At 36.5% G+C, this 19,694-nt stretch overlaps 1 protein-coding gene across 1 annotated transcript; it reads right to left on the bottom strand.

The window, feature by feature from the left end:
• Positions 1–7,974: 7,974 nt before the first annotated feature.
• Positions 7,975–17,151, bottom strand: LOC139119389 (uncharacterized). The gene is made up of 5 exons (XM_070683183.1): positions 16,899–17,151; positions 15,940–16,039; positions 14,665–14,830; positions 11,366–11,528; positions 7,975–10,551 (listed from the first exon to the last, which is right to left on the bottom strand). The coding sequence occupies exons 1-5, from the start codon at positions 16,912–16,914 to the stop codon at positions 10,424–10,426; spliced, it is 573 nt and encodes a 190-aa protein (XP_070539284.1). The 5' UTR covers positions 16,915–17,151; the 3' UTR covers positions 7,975–10,423.
• Positions 17,152–19,694: the final 2,543 nt, after the last annotated feature.

Raw genomic sequence — 19,694 nt, 5'->3', positions numbered from 1 at the left:
TACTCACCTCAGAAAAACCCATAGAAAAACATATCAAAAGTCTTCCAAAATCCAAGGAGTGGAAAAGTGCCTGATTTGCATAAATCCAAAATGGCCGCCCCGGTATTATAGATTCAATGCTTTTGGCCACTTACTGCTCAATATTGGTCCGATTTTGGTAATTTTTTTTTATTTCAATGTACCTTGTACATTTTCATCATATTTTAGACATGTTTACAAAAATTCCATTGTTTTTATTTACAAAACAGGAACATAGTTGTAAAACAATGGTATTCTCACACACTATGTCTTCTAATCAATACTTGTTTCATGATTGTATAAGGTGCAAATGTCTGTAATGTTAAATAAATAAATAAATAACTAAATAAGTAAATACATAAGTACACAAGGAGTGGAACAATGCCTAATTTGCATAAATCCAAAATGGTCGCCCTGGTATTATGGAATCAACACTTATTACCACATATTACGAGATATCAGTCCGATTTGGACAATATTTTTTTTATTTTCTTATAAATTGTACATTCTCTTCCAATTTCCAACATTTTTAGGGCATTTCCAATTGTAGTTATTAATAAAATAGGCACACAAGTCTGAATTTCAGAATAAAACAATGGTACACAAACACACACTTCACCTTCCAATCAATACTGGTCTAATTTTGCAAGATGATAACATATATGGTGTGAAATATATTGAAAGCAATCTCAGTATAACTAATACAGAATATTATCCATTTTGTTTTTGGCTGTTAATTTGCCAATAACCTATTCCCTATTTCACATTAAAAGCCACCGGCTGAACTTACGCATTTTTTAGAACATTCGTCCTATAAAAAGTTGGCGGTTATTCATATCAAACACAGTCAACCTGGTTTGAAGTCTAGTTATATCTAGTGTGTTGATATTGTGTTACCAGGGTACACTGGTTGTCATCATAGTTGTGAAACTCAACATGAGGTTCAATACTAGCTGGTAATTGTAAAATTACCAGTTTCCCAAATGATGTTTATTTTACCCAAATTGTAGATAAACAGCCGCGCCTGAATTGACAAAGTGTGCCAGCGCGGGAGAGCCGAGCAAAGGGAGAGGGGCTTTAAAGTCTCCTGGAAGGTGTACAGATCACATGGGAATTAAATAGTATTGGTAGTAAAGGGAAAGCAACTCCACACATCGTTCATATTTGGGTTGTTTGCGTTTTGTGAATGATATTGTGTATAATATAAGTGTATATCATGTTTGGCTGTTTTATGTAAAATGTTGCTTAGCCATGGCGAGACGTACCCGTAATCTACGTGTCTTGTGTTAATCCGCACTGGCGCGGAGAGATTGCTGTGACACAACGATCCTTTTGCGCTATGTTTCGAAAACAGAGTTTTCTTCATCAGCCACTTAAAATCATTTTTGATTGGTGAGCACAATTGATTGATTGTTAGATTTTTTAATTTGGTAATATGTTGTTCCATTTACGTTTTTTGTTCACAAGTAGGGAAGCTAGAATGTCTACAGTTGATCTCGTTGTGTTTGTGTAGGTTCGTGTGACCCTGAGTTTGAGCTATTGTAGTTTTTGTGAAGTCTGGCTCTTATAAGTGTGCCACCTATATTTCTGTTCCTTCTAATAAATATATGCGATTATAAGTTGGATTTTGGAACAGTTTTTTTAGTGTTTCGTCTTTTTCAAGTTCACTCCAGTTTTCTGTCAGGGCTTGCTTGATTTTTGTCGTTTCTATGAACAGGCTATATGTTGGTATTGTTGGTGGCGTTATTGCTTCCTTTTTGTTGTTCAAGCAGTCTTTTTCTGCTTTTATGATCTATCTCTCTGATAATGCTTTCTATTTAATTTATTTGTATTGTCGGTCTTGTAATTTTTCACTAAATTGTGTGACTTTTGTGTAAAATCGATTTCGTTCTTACATGTTCTGATCTATCCTAATGATTCACCTTTGCTGCCGGATGGCATAAGTTTCTTTGTAAGAATTGAAATGTATCTGTTGGCCTTGTGTGTGTGTTGATGTCGAGAATATTCTCTTTGTTGTATCGACGACCTTTGTAGATAGGTCTAAATATGTGATTTCTTGAGAGGAGCTTTCAAACGAAAAATTGAAAGTAGGATGCATTTTGTTGATGTTTGATATGAATTCATTGAGTTCGTGTTGTGTTCCGATGAAAATCAGAAAAACATCGTCCCTGAACCTCAGCCAGGTCGATATTTGTTGTTTGTGTTTCTGTATTATTCTCGTTTCTGTCTCATGAAATGTAATATCTGCTATTTCTTGAGAAGACGGGGACCCCATCGAGCATCCCCATATTTACCAGTAGAATTCATCGTTGAATTCGAATGTGTTGTTTTTTAAAGATTACTTCTAGCAGAGCTATCATGTGTTTCTTTGGTGGTTGCTTGATTATGTAATTGTTTGATGATCTTTCCTGATTTAATGCTCTGCCGATTGATTCAATTACCTCATCATGTGGTGAATTCATGTACATGGAAATTACATCCAGTGTTACTAGAGTTGCTTTGGCCGGAACTTTGATTGTCTCAATTTTCCATATAAAGTATGTTGTCTTTGATGTATGTTGGTTGTTTCTTGACGATTTATTTGAGAAAATGGTCAATGAATTCTGATATGTGAAATGTTGGACTGGAGCATCCACTTATGATTGGCCATACTACAAACATAGCTCCTGGTGGCGGCACTTTGTGTATTTTCGGTATTTTTCTATCGACTGGATTCAAATATTCATATGTGTGATGGTCAATGTTTTTTCCATTGTTCATTTCTGTTATGAGATTGTGTACCGGTATGTCTTCTATTGTATTTTTTGTGTCATCTGTTGCCAATTTTGTGTAGTATTGTTGATCATTAAGTTGACATTCCCTTACGTAATCATCAGTGTTTAAACTTGCTGTCCCCCGTCCTTTATCAAACGGTTTGATGGTTATCTTCTTGTTTTTGATAGCGTTTTGAACACTATTTGTTCTGCACGTGTCATGTTGTTTTTTTTATGTTTCGAATAGGTGTGTTAACAATAGCCAATTTTGTTGCTTCCAAATAATTTCTAGTTTTGTGTTCTCGGTTGTATGTGGGATCCATTTCAAGTTCATTTTGACAGGGTGTTGTACGGTCTGTGTCTCATGATATATCGGAGTCTCATTTTCGGAATGTATATTTTATGTCCCCTAACAGGTGGATTCTGTTAGGACGATTTGTTGTGGGAATGAATTTTAAGCCTTTGCTAAGTACGTTGATTTCAATGTTGTGAGTTTGTGTGTTGATAGGTTCTTAATGAATCTGAGTTGTTTGATGCAGTGCTCAATTTGTTCAATTGTGACTTTTCGTTATTTTTGTCATTCTATGATTCTTTTTTATGTGTTTCCTTTTTAGCTACTATAGACTATAGTCTATAGAAGCTATTGGGATGGGTATCCGTCCGGCGTCCGTCGTCAGTCTGTATGTATGTATGTATGTATGTATGTATGTCCGTTTGTGAGGCGTCCGTCCACTCAAATATCTTGAGAACCGCAGTACTTACTGATTTGATATTTGTTGTGTAGATGAAAAATATGATTTTGAGAAACTATTTTTTTTAATTTTTTGATATTGTTGAAAATAGGCAAATTAATGCCAAAAAAGGTGTTTTTGGTAAAAAATCTTCTTCTTCATAACCGCTGGGCAGACAGCTTTGTTTTTGGTATACAGGTCCCTAGGGGTAACCAACTTAGATTTGTTCAAATTGTGATGAAATATGCAAATCTGTATTTTTAAGGAATTTTTTTTGTCATTTTTGGTCAAAATTTGACTTACATTGTATGTAATTCTTGTACTGTATAAACCCTATCAATTCACCCAGAAAAAAATAATTAATATGATTTTAAATGAATTGATTAGAAATCATCAAAGCCAAAATAATTTTAGTGTAGAATTATCAGAAAGTTCAACTTTTTTTGACAGTTCATAGTGAAATGCTTACCATCTTGGAAGATTAAAACATTTAAAGGCAACTTTCCTGAATCCCAACTTTGACATATTCTGAACCGTCATTTATTGTGCCCTGTATGTTATCTAAAAGAAATTGCTCAAAATAGTCAATAGAGATAGAGATAGAGAAAGTTCTAATTTCCATTTATGGTTGACTTGGTAAGGATAAAATAAAATTACTTTTTGAGGAAAAAAATAGAGTGGTCAATTAAAAGAGTGGTCAAAGTGATAGGGTTTTTATGGTAAAGCTGGGCTGTAAGATTCCTCATGTGCTATTTATAGCAATTATGCAATCTGTGTAAACAGTGCAATGAAAGTTACATGATTCCTTATGCTTTTGATGACCTTGAACTTCTTAAGTTTCAAACATTTGTCTCTTCAGTGTGCTTTCTCTGAGTATGTACAGTCTCAACTTATTCAACAGAACTCACTTACAATGTTAATCAAAGATATCCACCTTCTTCATCAATACATGTGTCACAAAAGGTTATTCTCTACATAACACAGCAGAGCTCTGTCAACTGTTGAGTTGCTTGTTCTTTCAAAACCGCTGGTCAGACAGCTTTAATATTTGGTTTACAAGTCCCTAGGATGACCTAAGTGAGATAATTTCATACAGTCAGGAAATACTTAATTTTGTATCTATGTCTATAGTAGCTTCAGGGACTTTGGCCCTATGTTTTATCTTTGAACTTGGTCATACTAAGACACAATACAAAGCTCTCTCCGGCCATTCTGTCTCTCTCTAATCCGAACCTATCTCCAAGTGTGTCCCCAACTGACCCAAGAAAAACTCTGTTTTCGAAACGTAGCGCCAAAGTATCGTAGTGTCACAGCAATCTCTCCGCTCCAGTGCGGATAAACACAAGACACGTAGATTACGGGTACGTCTTGCCATGGCTGAGCAACATTTTACCCAAAACAGCCAAACATTATATACACTTATATTATACACAATATCACACACAAAACGCAAACAACCCAAATATGAAGTGGAGTTGCTTTCCCTTTACTAGCAAAGACGAACAACAACTGATGAATAATTTTGTCTTTCTTGTCTTTCTTTCTTTCTTATTTATTTATTTATTTATTTATTCATTTATTTATTTATTTATTTATTTATGTATCTATCTATTTATCTATCTATTTATCTATTTATTTATTTATTTATTTCACATTACAGACATTCGTTAAGTATAAAATAAAACAAGTATTGATTACAAGACATAGTGTGTGAGAATACTATTGTTTTACAGTAAAATTCGGACTCATGTCCCTGTTTTGTAAATAATAACGATGGAATTATTGTAAAAATGTCTAAAATATGAAGGGAATGTACAAGGTATATGGAAATAAAAAAAATTATTAAAATCGGACCAATATTGGGCAGTAAGTGGCCAAAAGCGTTGAAACTATAATACCGGGGCGGCCATTTTGGATTTATGCAAATTAGGCGGTTTTCCACTCCTCGGATTTAGGAAGACTTTTGATATTGTTTTACTTTGGTTTTTCTGAGATGAATGGTGAAAAATAAATTCTGTTGCAATTTGTGGTGGGTTACCCCTTTTTTGGCCTAAAATGACTGGACTAATATTACCCTGGGAAGGGACCTACTACCAATATTACAGAAATGGTAGCAGCTCAAAACCAACATTTTCAAAAATTTTACATTTGTGTCTAGCCATACACAGATATAGGCATAATGTGACAAACATGGTCAAAGTGGACCTGTTTGAGCTGTCCTTTTGCTGTGGTTTGCATTGAACCATTGGCAATGCAGGAGGTAGACTTGACGTCGAAATTGAGGAGATGACAACACAGTGAGGCGTAATTATCACCTTGGCGTAATATCAGTCAATAACAGAAATCAACTCTGCAAAAGTTGAAACATTGTCAGGGAGGAAGTTATGCGTTAATCTTTACGGCCCTGATACGGCTTTTGCGGCCCGAGGTCGTACGGCGGAAGGGCCCGAGCGTGCGAGGGCCCGTACGCCGTACGACCAAGGGCCGCAAAAGCCGTATCAGGGCCGTAAAGGTTTTATCATATACCTTATGAAATGGTAAATATGTAGTTTACATAATATTCAACATTGTTTCGGAGATAAAAATGCGTGCGATATCAAAAATTCATCGCCATTTGTGTCAGTTTTTCAGAAATACGATGACCGCTTCCCGTCGCGGATTGACATACATAATGACGTCATTTGTTTACCTGCAGAATTCTAGAACGCGCAAAGCAACATCCGTACTGTACGTGACCAACAGAGATCAAGGCTGAAATCGAGGTGTTAGAAGGACAAAAGCGTGTTGTCAGTTTCTGGTAATTTATACTGAACAGGCACGCACTTAGTATGCACAGGATTTCACTAGAATTTAGAAATAAAAGCCGATGTCACCTGCACGGCTCCACTGTCGCCACGCGCAACTACGATCTGAGCGAGCAGACGTTTTCCTAATCTCGCGCTGGCTTTGTGTACGAATGGAACGTTTGCAGATAGCAACGCGCGTAGTAACCAGAATCGAAATAGTTCAGAAATGCACGCGATTGCCCATATTTGGGCACCGGGCCGGGGCGTGATACGTAAAAAAAATGCACGGATCTGAGGGCGCTTTCTCCCATAGCTTTACACAGGCACGTGAATGTAGGTATATGATAAAGTCGAAACAACAACACACATCCAGTTAGCTGTTCAGAACGCATCATTTGCAAGCCTTGTGCAGATCCGACGGTGCTGGTTTGACTATATCTGACCACCTTCTGTACAATGTTTCACCTTTCGCTGGGTTGAATTATATATGTCACCTAGACACTCAATGCACCTGATAGTGTTAGCAACTCCCCAATTAAGAGAGTATGTCTAGTTCCTGTGTAGCCAACAGTTCAACACAAACCACTGTAAGCCTGTATCTACTGAGAGCTATTGAAAGCAACATGTAGAGGTAAAGCTTAGTGGTAAATGTACAAGTTCAAATTACCTAATGGTTCTACTCCCAGACAAAAAGACCCAGTACGTACAAAAGATAGCATGATGGCAGTACAAGCTCGAGTGTACATGTACACATATTGAGATAGGTATTTTTACATGCATATGTGCAAGCGGTTTTGTTTGTATCGTGGTCCATTTAGGTGCGCCTTTACACTGCTCTGGCTCACCGCTCAGGCAAAGCCTTCTGAAGTCTTCATATTGAAATTATTCAAGTAACAGAGAGCATCAGAAATTCAAATGTGGAAAACACTTGATTCTCAGTATTTCTTATTACAGTTTGTTTGAGAACACAGACTGTATTCTAAATAATTTGACTCACAAGAAAATGTTGACTCAAAAGGTTTCAGTAATGTTCTGACAGAGGTCACCACACCATTGTGACAGCTGCTCTGCTGAATTTAGATGACAAAATTACCCTGACTGAATAAATCAAACATTTGCAGATATTACATGTAGGGTGTTTTCCGGAATTACATTGAAGTCTGACTCCCCATGTTATTAATGTAAACTTGACTTTGACCATGCATCTAGTGTTCAATGCCCTCCAGTGGTTTTAGTAAAATCACGGTCATTTTTATGGTTGTCCTAAATTAGCATACGTCTGTGCATGTGGCAGTTTGTAGTCCCTCTGCCCCTTGATGTCATGTGACAGCCAACAACACCTGGTAACATGCAGAAGTTCCATGTCTTCATCTAGATACATATACTAGTCCACTAGTAAGTACCAAGTGTCTAATTTAATGATTGTGCATCAAGTACACCTCGGCAATTTGCAAAGTGTCCAAACACGACACACTACCCAATAGTTTATCAGTTACCATAATCTACATTACACACATACAGACATCAGTACATCCGTATTTACACATAAACAAAGACACACATACATATATTACATACAATAAGACATGCATATTGTCATCATTCTGCAGTTTGCAATGTCAATAGATAACTTTCATAAAAAACATTAATATAGTTATCATAAATATCATGCCATTGAGAAAAAGGTAATCATAAAAATCTTTATTCCAGAATAAATGATTTGACAATGGTGTTGTGATATAAACAAGAAAAAAGGTTTTACTGAGATTGTCTGGTATGAAAATTTAACAGATTGCAAATCATGTGTAATTATTAATGCATAATCTTCATTGGCCCAAAATCAGGCACTATCATTTCTTTCAAATAATATGACACAGAACCTATAGTTGTGCAGTGGTTTTATACAAGACAAATCTCTCCTAAAGCAATAATATTGATATATATACTTATACCAGTTATTAACCCTTGAGGATACTAAAAAAGCTAATAAATTCATATTTACAACTCAAAAATCGATGAATTTTGAGAATTTGGCTCCTAACGTACTAACTGGGAGTCTTGCCAGGTAATGTCTACTTTAAATGCAGACAATTTTCAAGCACTGAATCCCAAGCTTTGACTCGGAGCTATCATAAACTGCATCTCTCATAAGAAACACTGACATGGCAAGACAGACCTGATTGTGAAACTATAATAAAGTAATAAAGATTAAGTTTTGAATTCAAAGATTTGATATCGAATTCACTTTTGTGAACAAAATCAATCATTACATATACAAGACTTTTAAAAAATCTCACGAATTTACTACACCCTCTTGCACCACAGAGGGCGCACTGCCTGTAAAAGTTTAGTACTGTTACTATACCATATTCACCCAAGCAAACAATCTTGGTATACATTGGGTTACTGCATCAGTTGGAAACTCTACCATTAGCAAATATATGCAAAAATCAAATATTGAAATCAGATATCCGATTCTTCTACTCATTTAAAGGAAAAGGTTCACACTTCACACTTGCCCCTGAATCAGAAATGGTAAAGCCCATTGTTTTCAGCGGCATAGTTGGAAGTCAATCTGTTCATTTGTAAAAAGTGTATTTGGCGATTGTACCAAGTATGCAACTCAATGGGCAATATTCATTGACCTAAACTTGTGCACTATCTACCCCTATCAATAAGATGAGACAGAATATAACAATTATGCAATTTTTTATAGGACAAGACAAACTCTCTCCAATATCAATTATCTTGACATACCTATACAAGTAATAATTTTCCCCTATGAGGATATTGAAATTTTCACCTTTGAGGATAACAAAATAGCTAAAAAATTCCTATTTATAACACAAAGAATGGATGAATTTTGAGACTTTGGCTGTTTGTTTGTTATCACTTGAGTCTTGCCAGGTAATGACTACTTTTAGTGCAGACAATTCTCAAGCACTGAATCCTAAGTTTTAACTCAGAGCTATCATAAACTGCATCTCCAATAAGAACACTGACATGGCAAGACAGAACCGCTGATTGTTCTGTTCAACATTACAAAACTGGAAGTATGCAAGAGTAAATATACAAAAGAATTAAAATTGTTACAAATGAGTTACAATCAAGTTCATTTTAATGAACCAAATCAATCATTATCATGTCCCTCTGAGCCTTTTTAATAAAAAATCTCACAAATTTTCTGCACTCTCTTTTCACCACAGAGGGCGCCCTGTCTGTAAAATTTCAGTACTGTCGCTATACCATATTCACTCAAGCAAACAATAAACACATACATTCTGGGTTACAGCGCAAAACAAATTTTACGATTAACATATACTGGAAAATGTCAAACGTAAGTTGAAATGGGCACACAGTTTGTAGTTTGTATCAATAGGGCGTGAGAAAATAACACTGTTTTCTTACACCTTATTGATACAAACTAGCATACATCACTTGTTGTTACTGACGACCTGATTTCTGTTCCGCATTGAATTCAACTGTCAACAAAAACATCATACAAACAATACAGTGATGAGCCAAATACTAGGTATTTCAAAATTCTTCAGAGAGTATACCAACAAACTTTGGTTTACACAGGAAACAGATAGTCTGAAAATAATGAAATAGCCAAAGGTGGCAATTTCTGGGCCTTTAATGTAATACGAACAAAAATAGTGATAATTTGTACAAAAATTTCAACAATAATTGTTTTGCATATTTGTATAAGAGGTCTTCATAGACTATGGCGGCCCTTGCATCAATGGACATGACAGTGTAAATTTCAGAAAAATTTTGTAATCATTGATTACAAAATTTCATTTTCAGTTGGATATTAAAATAATGTTGAAAGATTTGATGCATGCATATAGTTATGTACAATCCTGCCTTTGAAAGGCATTAGATGTTCTTGTAGACTTGCCTTTATTTGACAACACAGGCAGAAGAAAAAGTTAAGATAGAATGCGCCTCGGGATAGATATTCAGACTCAAATGTTTACAGTACTTTCTTATCTACCACGAGGCGCATACTACAAGAATCATATACTATGCTCCTTCCAAGACCAACCTGATACCATCATCAATCTACATGTGCTGATACCCTTGTGTTGATTTAACAACACTTAGCAGCACATGCAGATTTGTCCTTGCCTCACATGTTTGACGTTGTTGCGGTGACCGGGTGCTTCTCTGTGATTATTTCGAACATTTTGACAAAGGTGGCCTCATCCTGAGCTCCAGAGAACACCTTCTGTCCATTCATGTAGAATGTTGGCACACCTGAAGGTTTAAGAATGTCATTTACAATATTATAGAATACATTAAAAAGCATACATGAATGGGAAATTTCTTTGTCCAAGAAGACAGGGCAAGGGTCCATACACTCCAAGTCATTTACTGTAAAATTCAGGGAATTTTCAAAGACTTTTCAGCAAATTTTCAAGAACTTGAGAGGTCAAAAATAGTTTGCCAGATATCATTTTTAAGACATCATTTTTATTCATCATTTTACATATAATTTGTATGATATCACAATTAATCATCTTGTCGATTTTGAAAATTGAGGTTGAATTATCAATTTTCCCGGACTTTCAAACACCCAATTTCATTTTCAAGCACTTTTCCAGGACTTTCCTGGAGGCTTTAAAATTCAACGACTTTCAAGGACTGTACAGACCTGGCAGGTTAAGGCAAAGAAAGTGGAGAAACACCGTCTTTGGGGGGGGGGGGGGGGGGGAGAGAGAGAGAGAGAGAGAGAGAGAGAAAGAGAGAGAGAGAGAGAGAGAGCCCCACACAATGTGGTGACAAAAAGGTTAAATGTGGCACATTAACCCTTTGAACCCGGCTCAGAAAAAAATGTCCGTATGATGTCATAGGTCACCAGGGGGTCAGGGTGCAAGGGTTAATGGCTTTAGTGGACTGCTTGGTTTGTTCATGCTAGGATGTGTTGATACACATCATTTACATCCATTCATCCAGCTCCCCCTGAAAGGGGTCCACTTTTTCCTAACAAAAAAACACTCCATTTATTGCAATATTGGGTGGCTCAGACCAATTAAACACTCTGTACAAGATGATAAGTTTACATGCTTACCACTGACACCATGAAAACTCCATGCAGTGGCCTTGTCTGCGGCCTTTCTTCTGTTTTTCTGCTTAGACACATATTGCTGCACGGCATCTTTTTGCAAACCAGCAGACTCTGCCGAACTCAACAGGAAGTCCTCGGTAAATGGTGTACCATCCGTAAAGTAAGCCTTTTGGTGTCAAAGGAAAACAGATTATATGCAACCAACTTGCTTATGCTATGTTCGTACAAATACATTAAAGGGGATACAGTCATTGGAACTGCACTCAAAGGTTGCACGGGACCCATACGATCAATGTAAACACTGTATCCAAGGTACGATGGTGATTGATGAAAGTTAAAACATGTCTGTCATAATCTACATCGTATAATTTAATTGTTGCAGTTATGATGATGAGGTGCATCTAGAAATTGTGCACGAAATACATTGTTTGTAAACAAGAAACTCGCACAGGCACAGTTCAGACAACCATTTCCCTTTAAAAGGAATGCACTTCTTGCCAAATACAGCAAAAGTACTGGTAAATTTGGCATTCTTTCAGAAGTTAAGCTCAATGACATGGTTTCCTGACTTATTCCGTACGATACAAATACTTAATTTTGTGACTTGTCAACATGGTCTGGAAATGTGTCTCTACTATTGAAGTCTAGAGTGTACTGCAGCTGTTGGTTTTACTTCAGTCCCAAGGAACTAACAGTTATCTTTTGGCAATAGTGTCTGGTACTTGGTTTTTACATTCAAGCAGAAATTCTACATTAATGCAAAAGGAAGAGCTTTTGCCCTGATGAAATGACGACAAAAATGGTTGTAAATTAAAGTGTGCTCCAATTAATTAATATTTCACAAAGTACTGCTGGTGACTTTCCAATCAATTATTATGAGGTTAAGATCCACAGTTGATTTCCTGCAGAATCCTGACAGGTTGCGTCTTTCCATAGCCAGGCTACCTACCATTAAATATACCGTATATTCTTAAAACGCCAGTAATGCCAACTTTTTATTGATTTTTTCATTATTTTTAGTTTGTATGTCAACTGCAACTTCTTATTCTACTCCCCAAAGAATGTTGAAACCCCCACTATTTAGCTTGTCAACTTAGCGTCTATGTGTAAAATGCGTTGTTATTGTTTACATTTGAATTCTAGTCTGGACCAGAAGTCACTTTTCAACAATAACAATGCAGTTTACACATGTATGGGCTGAGTTGACAAGCTGGGTACTGTGTATATCAACATGCCTTGGGGAGTAGATCAAGGAATTATGGTTGACATTCAAATAAACATAGGGCCAATGTCCCTGAAGCTACTATAGACATGGATACAAAATTAAGTATTTCCTGACTGTATGAAATTATCTCACTTAGGTCATCCTAGGGACTTGTAAACCAATGTCTGACCAGCAGTTTTGAAAGAAACAAGCAACTCAACAGTTGACAGGAGCTCTGCTGTGTTATGTAGAGAATAACCTTTTGTGACACATGTATTGATGAAGGTGGATATCTTTGATTAACATTGTAAGTGAGTTCTGTTGAATAAGTTGAGACTGTACATACTCAGAGAAAGCACACTGAAGATACAAATGTTTGAAACTTAAGAAGTTCAAGGTCATCAAAAGCATTATAAGGAATCTGTAACTTTCATTGTACTGTTTACACAGATTGCATAATTGCTATAAATAGCACATGAGGAATCTTACAACCCAGCTTTACCATAAAACCCTATCACTTTGACCACTCTTTTAATTGAACCACTCTATTTTTTTCCTCAAAACATAATTTTATTTTATCCTTACCAAGTCAACCATAAATGGAAATTAGAACTTTCTCTATCTCTATCTCTATTGACTATTTTGAGCAATTTCTTCTAGATAACATACAGGGCACAATAAATGACGGTTTAGAATATGTCAAAGTTGGGATTCAGGAAAGTTGCCTTTACATGTTTTAATCCTCCCAGATGGTAAGCATTTCACTATGAACTGTCAGAAAAAGTTGAACTTTCTGACATTTCTGACAATAAAATTATTTTGGCTTTGATGATTTCCTAATTAATTCAATTATTTAAAATCATATTAATTATTTTTTTCTGGGTGAATTGATAGGGTTTCAGGGGTTTCGTTAAAAGCCGGCCACCGGCCATATGGCCGGCTGTAAGGCGATCACGGCCGCCTGTAATTACCTGAAAATCATGTAATTGTTGTGCCGCTTACAGGAATGAATAGCTGGTAACAAATACAGCATATCGGTAAAAGTTTACAATGATCTGTATCCTTCATGCTGAATTACTTGTTTTCAACGCTTTTGCAGGGTTTTCAGTGAAAATTTTGTGTTCGTTGGTTTGCATTTGTGTATCGTGCGATACTGTACAGCACTGAACCCGTCTGTACAACGTACACAGGGTGGTTGGAGGTTAGGGGTCATTGAGCGTGTGCAGTAACGCAACATAATGTCGGCCATACGTGGTTGAAGTCACTCAGTTCGGTCGAAATGGAAACAGATAGACGGGTTGGTTGATTAAGAAGGGTACAATCGATGGCAATGTCTCAGATCATATTGATACTTATGCGGCGTTTTATGAATGTGTCTCGGGAAAGGTTTCTTTGAATGCATCAGCAATCGCCCACAGCTATCCGTGGCCGCGGATTGTATTAAACAATGGCTTGCTTGTCAATGTAGTCAACGTTCGCGTTCGTTCTTGGATTTTAATGACTGGGAGCCAAACGTTGACTTGCTTCAACTCTGTGGGCATATAAATATCAGCTGCCATATCCAAAATCCTCATTCTTTGACGTTGGTACGGCTTGGCCCCCTGTTTCAAAACTTAGCGAAACCCTGGGGTTTATACAGTACAAGAATTACATACCATGTAAGTCAAATTTTGACCAAAATTGAAAAAAAAATTCCTTAAAAATACACATTTGCATATTTCATCACAATTGAACAAATCTAAGTTGGGTTACCCCTAGGGACCTGTATACCAAATAACAAAGCTGTCTGACCAGCGGTTATGAAGAAGAAGATTTTTTACCAAAAACACCTTTTTTGGCATTAATTTGCCTATTTTCAACAATATCAAAAATTAAAAAAATTAATTTCTCAAAATCATATTTTTCATCTACAACAAATATCAAATCAGTAACTACTGCGGTTGTCAAGATATTTGAGTGGACGGACGCCTCACAAACGGACATACATACATACATACATACATACATACATACAGACTGACGCCGGACGGATACCCATCCCAATAGCTTCTATAGACTATAGTTCATTGGGACGCATTCATCAAGAAATCATACACACCTTGAACAGCAGCTCTGCTAGAGCATCTTGTTTTTTGCCAGTCTCATCCTGTTCCTTGGCAAACTCTAACACTGCGTGTGCCAGGGTTGTATTGGGGAAGACATCACTGGCACCGGTAAAGTTGATACCGACAGCCTCCCCAGCAGCTTTTAGTCTTGGGCTGACTCTGTGATAACAAAGACAAAAATATTTTACCATAGTTTGAAAACATGTACATAGCTTACATCAATTATCTATATTTGAACTTGTTAGAGATGTCCTCAACTGAAAAAGTTTGTGTGCAACGGACAGTAACATTTCTACTTCCCCTCATATGATAGTATTGATATCCTCAGAGACTCTATGGTGAAAAGGCTCAAAACTTTGGTGATATTGACTGGTTTAGAACTGATCAAAAAACAATGCATATCTTAAAGGATGAAAAAAATACCATGGAAGGACTGGGCATCACAGGGAGCTTGGTGCTCGGTGATGGGGTCAAAAGTCATTTTTTGTTGATCTGATTTAGTTCATGATTCTTCCTTCACTTTAGTACAGTCAAGAGCACCATTATCTTTTTTGAAATAGTGCTGGTCGCAAATGACGTCATTTTTTTTCTTCATGAATATAAATAATAAATATTTGTCCACATTTTCCACATAAGTGACGGAAATAAAACCTGATAGTGTTACAATGGCTACTAAAAGTCACTCTAATTCCTATGAATTTATTGCTCAGACTACAAGCTGCAACAACAGCCATGCATGCAACAACAAAATTTGTCCAAATTTCAAGCAGCGTTGTCCGATGTTGCACGCGTCCAGCTATATGTAGTAACAAACCTGAAAGTGCAATCAACGCTACTTGCTTCTGTACAACATGACAACTCTGCTCTTTAAGACCTGCTTGTAATATTCTCGACCGCGGGTCTCCAGGTACTTGCGGTTTTTTACGTCATTTTTGCGTCACAGCACCGTGAAGGGGTTCGGATTTTTCAACCACCAAAACAATATTCAAAGTTTCAATATACTTATATGACATAACTTTTAGTTCTGCTTTTTTCTACACAATTTCTGTATCATTCGCTCTTCTGTATCGTCTGATCTCTCATTCACCTCGCTCGTATGCGTTTCACCTACTGACGTCACTCCGCGGTCGAGAATACTATGGTAAAGTACTCAGAGCTTAATCCTGAGCTTGCCATGACGGGGAAGTAACTAATAACACAAAATACCTACAAAAATAATTTTGTCTTTAGCAATGCAAGAATTATCAGCCTTTTGTAAGTTTCCTTACCTCGGGTTGTATGGAGCATCCGGCGGTTTCTTCAGTCCTTGTTCCGGGGTGTCGGGTCGGAGGAAAAATGGCTCCCACTTCACGCGAAACTCATACTTATCTAAACAGAGAAATAATGTCAATCAGAGCCTCAGATGTCAAACTATGTCACATGTTGAATAAAACAGATTTCACACCAGGGAAATGGTTGCAAGTAATTTTGAAATGTTGCTGAAAACAGATTCAGGCTCAAATGTGAGGTTGGATGGTAAGGAGACTGGGAGTCCTAGAACATAACACCTGCATGGACAAAAATAACGATGACTGTGCAAGATATGTGTCTCCAAGTGACAACCGTAGCAACCCTTCCAATTGTAGGCAAGATATGACCTTTGCATCTGTTCTTTAATGTCACTTATTAATTCTGGATTATTGAAGGATGTAAGTCAGCCGCGTTCGGTTTGAGAATTGTGGTTTCACCATGACTCAGCAAACCTTTCTGGGCAAATTTATACTGATTCCATTATTTTTACCCATGCACAGAACGATGATGTCACGTCCTGTGTTGAAAGCTAAATTGCAAGAGTAAACCCTAATATGATATGATGGGTTCTGTCCAATCGTTCTGTCAGGTACATATGCTGGATATATAAAAATGACGTCATCCATTATCATCATCATATACTAGTGATACCACCTGGTTTACAACAAACATTGGATACTATAGTGTGTATCATTTAAAATTAAAACTGTTGTGACATCTTAGCTTGAGTAATTAAAAAAACATAGATCATGGCGCCTAACAACGTCCGCGTACAAGACCTATAAATACTTGAAGATAGACATTTACGCCATACTACAAGTAACACGAATAGCATTCGCCACACCACCTTGGCTACCAGAAGTTGGCACTACATGTAACACAATTGCATTGAAAGTTACTGTAAAGTGAACATCAGTACACTACACCAGGTCTTTACCTTGAGCTTTCTGCATGGCGGCCTCGAGTTTCCTCTTACCGATCCAACACCAGGGTCATACAACATCGCTAACTACGTCAATGTTGATCATCGGTTTTGACGCCATTTTACAAAATTTGCGGAGTAAATCAGTCGCAACGTATTGGTCCAGTTTGCGTAGCTCGACTGACGAGTGGCGTACTTTGGCCTGGATCTTATGCTTCTTATCAAAGACTCTTCAGCTCAGTGAAAATATCGCGACAGAGGTCACTCTCGGGTCAAAAGGACCGAAACGGGTTGCATGCGTCCGATATTTGAAAGAATCGTCGGTGTCGGATTAACATTTTACCTATTAATGTAAGCTTTGTGAAGCTCTGTTCCATTTTTTAAATTTTCGATGAAATGGTATGTACAAAATACCGTCGCGTTATCCGCCCACCTGGTGGTCTTCGTATTAGCTGCAGGCCTAAGGGAGCTTTCAGTTAATGTAAATCGGTACGTGTATTATTAGGGTGGACCAGTGCAGAAGTAGTGGGGCGGGTCCTATTTTACAAACTTGTTAGTCATGGAAGTGGGTCATTTTTAAAATATGTTGGTTACCAGGGTTACACTATTGAAATAAAAAAAAAGTACAACCATCAAATGAAAATAACCGATTTATGAAGTTACTGCAGAGACGTTTATTTTCACTGAGTTAGTAGTTGTAAATTAGTACTGGTATAATTTTGGCAAGTAGGCAGTGGAAATGCTGCTTTCAAAAATGATCAGTTATTATGTGTATTTTGAACACGGTTAATGCATTTTCTCACTGAAAAATTGCGAAGTTCCTTTGCTATTTCTTTTCTCTGTTACAGACCACTCCATACATTTTCTGGAATGTGTACATGTATAGATGCTGTTTTCCAAATTACTTAGGCAAAAGCTTTCTCAACTTTTACCTGGTCAGGTAACAGTTCCAAAACTTGGCAACCAATAACTTGCTCTTTGTACGTGTACATAGGCACCATAATGATGCATGCTATGCCACTATAAATAATTGACAATCACAACAGAGTTTTTTATGAGGTTTGGCAAAAAAACAAATTGAAATTTAGAAACAGGTTCAGTATGCATGCCAAGTAAATGGCATTCATTTTCTGAATTTAACAGATGGCTCATCTAGCGACTATATTTGAAATGGATACTTGTCAAAAAGCAGAGATCGCACCTCGGGGACAGATATTCAGACTCTCAAACTTTTACAATTCTTTTCTGATATACCACTTGTGGGTGTTCATTTTAAAGCTCTTGGTGTAAGAAAACTACTATAAACCAGCTTAGTTTTTTCGAAATCCTTTCAAAATTTTTTTTTTCCATAGAGTTAACACACATATGGCAGCCATTTTGAATTTTAAATATCGGTAATTCTTGGGTTGTTTGTTTCTCTGGTATCAAAATTTGCATGGTGATTCCTGATTTTTAGCTCACGTGTGTAAACACGTGGGCTAATGTCATAGCGATGTCTGTCTGTCTGTCCGTGTGTGTGTGTGTGTGTGTGTGTGTCTGTCTGTTTACACGATAACTCAAAAACGCCTGAACGGATTCACGTCAGATTTGGTACACAGGTACCATATGCTACTTGCAAGAACTGATTAGATTTTGGTTAGTGTGCTTGCATATTAATGAAGTTATGCAATATCGTTTTTTCCGTACAATGGTTTCCCTATGGAAACGGTAATGACAGTGTAGACATATATCAAGAAATACTGCACAAAATTTCATGAAACTTTTCACAGATGACAATCTAAGAACATTATGATGATACTGTGAGTGTCATGTCAATTATCTTCTCATTTGCATATTTAATGAACTTTTGTTATTAGTGAGATAACTCTGAATTTCCTGCATTAAACTTGATGATACTTGCAACAAATATTGATCTGATATATATCTAATTATACTTAGAAGCATTAGGAAGTGTCAAGTTGATAAAAAGCTCATTTGCATATTTTATGAAGGTCTGTAATTAGTCATATAACTCCGTTATAACTTCACCAAATGTGATGAAATCTGCTGCAGATACTGATCCGACTGATATCTAACTGTAGTGTAAAGCATTTAGTAGTGTGAAATTAATTAAGGGTTCATTTGCATATTTCATGAACTTTGTAATTATGTATATAACTTTGAAATTACGGCACCCAAGTCAGTGAAATTAGGTACATATATTGATTTGATAAATATCTAATTGTACTGAGAAGCATTTGGCAGTGTCAAGTTAACAAATAGGTAATTTGCATATTTTATGAAGTTTTGTAATTAGTGATATAACTCCAAAATAACTGCACCAAATGTGATGAAATCTGCTGCAGAGACTGATCCGACAGATATCTAATTGTGGTGTAGAGCATTTAGTTGTGTGAAGTTAATTAAGGGTTCATTTGCATATTTAATGAACTTTGTAATTAGTGATATTACTCCAAAATTACAGAATTAAATTTCATGAAACTTGCTACAGATGTTGATCTGATAAATATCCAATTGTACTGAGAAGCATTGAGCAGTGTCAAGTTAATAATTAGCTCATTTACATATTTCATGAAGTCTTATAATTAGTCATATAACTCCGAAATAACTGCATCAAATGTGATGAAAACTGCTGCACATACTGATACGACAGATATCTAACTGTGTTGTAAAGCATTTAGTAGTGTAAAGTTAATTAAGGGTTCATTTGCAAATTTAATTAACTTTGTAATTAGATATACAACGCTGAAACTTCGGCACCAAAATTTTGTGAAATGTGCTACAGATATTGATTTGATAAATATTTAATTG

This window comes from Ptychodera flava, chromosome 19 (genome assembly GCF_041260155.1).
Source record: "Ptychodera flava strain L36383 chromosome 19, AS_Pfla_20210202, whole genome shotgun sequence".
NCBI classification, from domain to species: domain Eukaryota; kingdom Metazoa; phylum Hemichordata; class Enteropneusta; family Ptychoderidae; genus Ptychodera; species Ptychodera flava.
This window is presented reverse-complemented; position numbering and strand designations above follow the sequence as displayed.

Bases quoted from the DNA above. Each gene is read 5' to 3' on its own strand.
- LOC139119389 (XM_070683183.1), bottom strand. The intron at 11,529-14,664 runs GTGTGTATGATT...TGACACCAAAAG, and splicing joins TAGCAGAGCTGCTGTTCAAG to GCTTACTTTACGGATGGTAC. The intron at 10,552-11,365 runs GTAAGCATGTAA...TTAAACCTTCAG, and splicing joins GAGTTTTCATGGTGTCAGTG to GTGTGCCAACATTCTACATG.